Source organism: Chelonoidis abingdonii, chromosome 24 (assembly GCF_003597395.2).
Source record: "Chelonoidis abingdonii isolate Lonesome George chromosome 24, CheloAbing_2.0, whole genome shotgun sequence".
Taxonomy (NCBI): domain Eukaryota; kingdom Metazoa; phylum Chordata; order Testudines; family Testudinidae; genus Chelonoidis; species Chelonoidis abingdonii.
The window spans coordinates 22,280,254-22,287,483 of record NC_133792.1 but is presented as its reverse complement, the minus strand read 5'-3'; the positions used below and the strand labels follow the sequence as shown (position 1 = coordinate 22,287,483).

The 7,230-nt window shown below is 39.7% G+C and overlaps 1 protein-coding gene across 2 annotated transcripts in view; it reads left to right on the top strand.

The window, feature by feature from the left end:
• The window catches only part of NDUFA8 (NADH:ubiquinone oxidoreductase subunit A8), a 9,732-nt gene extending 3,941 nt beyond the window's left edge, over window positions 1–5,791 (top strand). The window contains exons 3-5 of one of the 2 annotated variants that reach the window (XM_032767697.2): window positions 657–822; window positions 3,010–3,168; window positions 5,720–5,791. In XM_032767697.2, the coding sequence (XP_032623588.1) occupies window positions 657–822; window positions 3,010–3,147 (304 nt within the window). In that variant the 3' untranslated portion in view covers window positions 3,148–3,168; window positions 5,720–5,791. Of the gene's footprint in view, window positions 1–656; window positions 823–3,009; window positions 3,254–5,719 lie in introns of those variants that run through there. The other variant, XM_032767695.2, reaches the window with a different exon arrangement.
• The last annotated feature ends 1,439 nt before the right edge of the window (window positions 5,792–7,230 follow it).

The following is a 7,230-nucleotide window of genomic DNA, read 5'->3' as shown; positions in this document are numbered from 1 at the left end:
GCTGCCACATTGGCAGGAACTGCAGCCAATGGGCTGAGGGATGGGGCCTGCTTCATATAAAATTGCCTAGGGAGGTTGTGGAATCTCCATCTCTGGAGATATTTAAGAGTAGGTTAGATAAATGTCTGTCAGGGATGGTCTAGACAGTATTTGGTCCTGCCACGAGGGCAGGGGACTGGACTCGATGACCTCTCGAGGTCCCTTCCAGTCCTAGAGTCTATGAATCTATGAATGGTGTCTGAAAGCTGACTGAGCTTAACAATCATATTAATAATTGTACTGTAGTTATTTAAAGGGTAATACAGACCTCTCGAGATCAGTGTGGAATTATAAATTCATATGCTTAGATTGTAAGCTCTTCTTGACAGGGAGGAGTAGTAGTCTGTGAAATGCTATGCATATATGTCATAATTTTATTTATTTATTACTAATCTTTCTTTTATCTATTTACTTTCAAAATTACCAGACTTTAACAATTTTATGACTACCATCTGGAAGATAAACTTTGTAAATAACTACTGAATGGCAACCATTTGGAAATTGGTTCATGTGTTTTGGGCTGGAGTGAATGGGAGAGTGCCATCTTTGCTAATGTAGCTCTTATAAGCTGCCTTGTCTTTTCCAAAATAACACAGTTAAAATCCCTTGTTTTATAGGAAGATTAAGGCACACTGTGCAGAACCTTTTACTGAATACTGGACTTGTATTGATTATACCAACCTTCAAGAGCTTCGTCGTTGCCGAAAACAGCAGCTGGCATTTGATAATTGTGTGCTGGAGAACTTGGGCTGGGTGAGACCTGATCTGGGAGAGCTGTCTAAGGTAATTAGGAAATCCTGCCCCATGTCTTCATCACCTTTCTCACTGGTTATTTCAGCTCCCTTCTCTCTGACCTCGTAAAGTCCCTGTTCCCCAGTATTTGCAGAGTGCTGCTGCTGCTGGCTTTCTAATGTTCACAGAGACACAGGTTCATCACCTTATCCAACCAGGTCCTATATGGTTCCCTTTATTGTAGTCTTGAATTGCATTTACTGCATCTCATTTATTTGAGAAACTAGTTCAGAATTGTACTGTCAGGTTTTGAAAGCATTCTATGTACTTGTTCCAGTTTGCTTCACATCTTGTCACTCTTCACGCATAATAGCTGAAACTACTTTTAACTGTTTTTAAACAGACTAGATTTCCAAGTGATGATGTGTGTTGCTTTAACACAGTCTCAGCACTTTTGATACAAGAACTTTGTCTGCACCTCTTGTCACCTGGAATAACCCCCCTGTATTCCTTCATCTCATTTCAAATCTAGTCTGAAATGTATCTTTCTGTTGCGTATGCCTCATCTCTTTCTATCTACTGTTTTTAACTAGCTGTTATGTTTAGTTCTGTAAAACATTTTAGGATACTCTCTGTGAATGTTGTGTTGCAATAAATACAGCTCAGGGTTCATAACTTCTCCACTATAACAGTGGATTTATTTCTGGTTTAATAGGTGTAGCAAGGAACTTGACTGGGTGACCCGGGAGGCCACTTCTGCTTCTGGGTCCCTGTGTGGCTTTCATATTGTCTTGAATTCGGCTTTCCTTTCTCATGTACCAGTGTTCCATTTGTCAGTTCAGTGTATTGGAAAAAATGTTCCAGTGTACTGCATGACACTCTTTCAACTCTTCCTTAGCTGGATGGCCAGATTCTGCAGTCTGTTTTATTAACATTCCCCTCGTATGCTACATCTCAAATTACCACTTCTGCAATGGAAGTGGCAAGTTATTCATGAGCGCTCAACCTTCTGTTGAAGCCTGTGGCAGAATTGTAGAGGCCCTTTAAGCACACTCTGGGATGGAGAATCTTTTATTATGAACTCTTTTTTCCTACAGCGTGTGCTTGCTTTGGTGAGAGGTTCTGTTCTTGATCTGTTACTAACAATACTTGAGTGCTTGTAAGCTTTAAAAACAAAAACGCTTACAGCAGAACTAAGTAAATTTTCAATTAATTAAATTTTTAAAAGTTAAAAACAGAATGACACAAAATAAATTCCTGCTACCATAGCTGCAGGAAAAATGTTTGGCTGCGGATGGTTCTCTAAAGTGTACATACCACTGTTCCGTTGATTTGCTTATGCTGGTTCTTTTGTATGTTTGACCTTGGGCGGGAGGATAGGATGTGCTGGGTTTGAAATGGACACTTCTACTAAACATTTGATATTAATTTGTTGTGTGGATAATCCTTAAGAATTACCTTCAAAAATACAAGTTTAGGCAACACAGCATCTGTTAGTTTTTTCTATACTTGTTTTTTGAGCCAGTTCAGGTGCTTAATCTCAAACAGCTAAAACAGGAACTTTTTGTGCATACTTTTGCATACTTGTGTATACTTTTACTTTATTTGCAAAGTAGCAGCTTTCAAAGGTGCTGAGGTTTTGGCCCTCTGTTGACAAGACAAAATTCTTATCTCGCATGCATGTAGCTCCACTTAAGTCAGGAGGGTTGTATTGGGTGTAAATGGGAGCTAGACTTTAAATTAGAAGGTTACCTTCAAGGAAGTGCTTAAACTATTGAGTTTAAAAAATAATAAAAATAATAATAATAATAATAATGTAACCTTTGACACATGCGTTGTTCTCCTAAGTAACCACATTATTGTAGTGTTTTTGCTTCATCTTACTCTTCCCTGACTGCTCTGTGATGTCACTGCTTCCTGCTTTTCTTACCCTAATCTAGATCATAGAAATGTGACTGAGTCCTTTTCTTAATGTGCCCTATGTATCTGTGGCAGTCTATCACTATGATCATTTGGCCCACTAAACGGTAAGGTGCTCTACTAAAAACTTGCAGAGTCTTCAAGAATATGTGTCGAATTAGTAAGCATTTGATTAATTCTACTAATGGATGATTTCTTTTTCTGTTGCATGACTCATTAAAGCCACTTTTATTGTTTCTCCTCTGAGCCGTTGGCTTAATGTAGTTTTGTCAATTAAATACTACAAGAAAAATTCCAGTGTACTACTTTTCCTTCTAGGTCACAAAAGTGCAGACAGACCGACCTATCCCTGAGAATGTCTATCATTCCAGACCAAGACCAGAGCCAAATCCGCCCATTGAAGGAGATTTGAAGCCTGCTAAATATGGCAGCAGGCTTTTTTTCTGGAACTGGTAAAATGGGACCGACAACTCTGTAGTAAGCTCTGTTCTTTGCAAATGTAAATTATCTTGTCCAATGTGTATTGGATGCAATCCTTAATGATTAAAAAACCCATAATTCACCTGGCGTGGTAGATTTTTCTATATACATCACAGGAGCTTAGGAACAGTGTCCCCTATCCTATTGTGTTTTTCCTTTTAAAATGCTTTTTAGAATCTTATGGCCTTAAAAGATAATGTTCTTTTAGCCACTTCACACAGTCAGTTCTGTCTCTAAAGTCTGTCATTCAGCAACGAGAATATAAGATTTATGCCAAGATTTGCCAAACAGCGTATGTAAGTATGGTCCAGTTCTTTTGTTACATTCTTGCTAAATATTAAAAAATGGGAGAATGCAAAATGAATTGAGCCAGTTCTTCACTGTTCAGATTTCCAGAATTTGCATTGGTGGCTTATATACTTGTGCTTCCAAGTATCCATCTTCTTTCCAACAAACATCCTTTCTTATGAGGTTCCAGTTCAAACAAGCCAGATAGGAGCCAAACAGGTCACCAATTTAGATTCCCAAGGCTACTGATGATGTCTGCGTGTGTCTGTGTGGTGGTTCCGACTAACCTCTTATGAAGATGACTAATCTGTAGAGGTAAAAACTGGTGACTCAACCTCAAATTTGGGATTTGATACATGAATTTTTTTTTTTAAGTAGTTAGTCCATGCTTCCAAGATTGCTGGCTAGAAATGCAATATTACTTGAGATATCAAGATGTGTGTACTTAAATTCACAAGTGACTGGTCATGTTTCATGTATGTTGTTATCTGTTTCCATCCTTCATCAGCTCTTTTTCACTGGGGAGAGCGTATTTGTTACATGAGAATTCTATGCTATACAGCTGAACCTTCAAAAATTATTTTCTGATGTGCATTTTTGTCCCTGTGGCTACTCATGTAAGATGTCCCAGTGCGAAGTGTCATAGCAAAACAGTCCTTGTTATGTAGAGATCCTGACTTCAAGGACTTACCTGTAGCCTCACTGTGACAGCACCTGAAGCTCTCCATTTCCTTTCACCAGCCAACTCTTATAATAAAATCTTTATTTGCTCCCTCTTGCAGCCTCCAAGGGACAGGACACATGGTAACTGTGACAACACAAGGGTCAGGAAAATCAAAGTAACTTCCGTACCAAAGCCAGAGAACTATAGTTCAGGCCATATTGTGTATTTAGGGCTAGATGGTCATTTTGCAATCTAGCCCATAGAAAGGCTAGGGTGGTAGGGTGCTGGAGCAGACTGGGAGGGACATTGGGGAACTGTGAATTGAAGTGACAGTCTCCTCTGTAGAGGGATTAAGCTGCAGTGAGTCTGTACAGGTGCTGCACATGCTCCTTGCTGCTCTGATATGTTGGTGAGGTGAAATCAAGACTGGCCACTCCTGCCCTTTCTGCCCATCTGCATGTGGAGGGAGGAATGTATTGCCTGCTTTCCCAGGCCCACAGAAAGCGATGGTACAGAACTCCAGTGCAAGGGGGTAAGAGGTACCTTTCATCCCCCTACTTCCTTGTGCAGGATAGGCTATGATCTTGCCCTTATTCATTGAGAGCGTGGGTAAAGCATGGGTTTATTCACTTACGTAAGGATTCTTTCCAAGCCTCAGAATCTGCCAGTTTTTATATCAATGTTGTATTGGAAAGTCAAACTGATTATAGCTTTTACAAATTGGATTCCTTTGTGCTTTCTTTTATCTTCTATTTGCAAGGGGGAAAATAGCACATTCTACAGATGTGAATAGACACTGCCCCTTTTGGCTACATTTTTATAATGTAGGTCTTGAATAATTGGATAAAGATTTTTTTCAAATTTTTTTATGAAGTTCTGGACTAATACTAGCCTTCCTCTGCAAAACAAAAACCTAGATTTCCTCTGCTGCTTAATGTATGTAATACCTTAATTCTCCTCGATGAGATATATATTCTTTGAGTGTATCCTTCAGAATCTGGTCCTATCTTTAGTGACTGATTACAGTTCTACCTATGTAAACCTGGAATCACTCCAGTCGCTTAATGGGTTTACTCCATATTTACAGTGACATGCGTGAGGGCGGAATTAGGCCTTCTGTTCCCACTCTGAGAGGAGAACTTGGTATACTATTTCTGTAGTATGCTTGGAAACCTCAACAGGAGCCAGCTCAAGAGGACCATGATGCAGAGGACAGAGTTTCTGAATGGTCTGGATGAAGTTGCACTTGGTAAATGCAAAAAGCTAGCTGGCACCTGTGGGACCCAACAAGTTTAAACATAAGTTTGCTTCAAAGTCCTGTTAAAAGGCTTGTGTCCTTATCCCAATACATGTGAGAACTCTAGGTGATTTGAGGGGGGACTCATACCAGGACAATCTATGGAACTATGGGAACTTTTTATAGATCTTCGCCTGCAAACAGTTTATGTACAGTACAGCCTATGAACCTGAGTAGGTTGACTGGTACCCAGGGGAAACAGACCATACGTGTCTTCATCCTATTATACACGTCACCCTATTTTTGAAGCCCATTAGATGTGGTGACCTCCATAACATCTCTGCAATCTTCCTTTTTAGAAGATCCAAGGGAAGAAGAAGGGAAATGAAGTGACTAAATCAACAGGAATTCAGCAGAGCTTTCCTGGCCCATCATTCAAAAAGACCATGAGGACAGAGGAGTGGCTAGGCTAGCCAGACTTCGTATACCTTGGGGTGTGAGCAGTGCCTCCTTAACTATTCTGCTTTGAAAAGGTGGTAGAAAAAGTATTAGGACAAAATTGAGCATCATCTTTTGGCCAACTATATTGTTGACCAGTTTGGAGCTGAATTTCAAGATGGCCCTATTTTAAAACCGGCAGTTAGCAAGTTCGATCAACTTCAGGTCCATGGTTCATCTCTTAAATGAAAAGACTAAAACTTGTCCATCTCCATCCTCCAGTACTCTAGGTATTCAGAAACCGTGTGCAAGAATTGTTCGGGTTAAAAACAATGAGGTCAGGTTAGCGTATAGTCAAAGGAAATATAATTACAAGATGTGTTCCTTTTCAATTTAATAGTTTAGTGCAAATGATCCGTGCATGCCATTTTTGTGTGGCTTGCTTAATGAATTCAGCTCTTTTACGGTGCAAAGGTTTTGAGCTGAAAGGAAAAATATAATAAATGGAAGTTGATTTGGTATTATGAGCTGGAACTACAGCATAACTTCTGCTACATTTGATTTGAATAACTTTTGAATGTTTAAAATGTATTCAGATTCAGTAAAAATTCTTAATTTACACATTATTTTGGGATGGAAGAGTGACTTACTTTCACTGGAATATTTAAGATGCTTCATTTCCTTTCTGTTAAAGTATCTTTATAAATTCATATCCCATAATTTTTTTTGGCTGACTCTGGTATGCAGCTTGCTCTCTACCTTAAAAGGCAAGGCTCAACAAAGGGAGACACCTGTGTATGATGTAGTTTGATAAGCTACCAAGTACCGCATGACCGTACTTCACTGCCAATTTGCAGGAATCTGCAGAATCTGAGGGGGAATTTTAGTAAGGCAGCCTTTCCTAATAGTATTCCCTCAATAAAACTCAGAATTGCAGATGAGCACAATTTGTTTTCCATAATTAGGACACTGGGTCTTTTGAAACCCAGCTTGTTTTATCATTCTGTTTGGAATTAGCTGAGGTAGTTGTGCCTGAACTTTGAGAGTTCCTTTCTGGGCGTGGGAGAATAGTGTAGTCTCCATGCCGATTTAATCCTGAGCTTCCAGACTGCTTGTGCAAAGACGGATGTTAATTGTTGCAGAGATGCACAATGTGGATTCCTTGACACGAGCTGGACTGAGATCATTAAGTCATTTCAGATAAGTTGATGAGTGGTAGCCACCTTTGGTCACTATGTACATGGGCTGGATGTGCAGCAGGAGCTAGAAATGAAAGGCGCTGTATCTTTTCCTCGGAACCCCCTGCCCCCTTCCACCACCTTGCAGAATTAATGTTCTGTTTGTAGTAGCATCTGTTCAATAATTGCATTGCTCTAGTCGAGCACAGGACCATCTTGTAGCTGTAATGTTTTCTTGGAAAATATAGAACAGG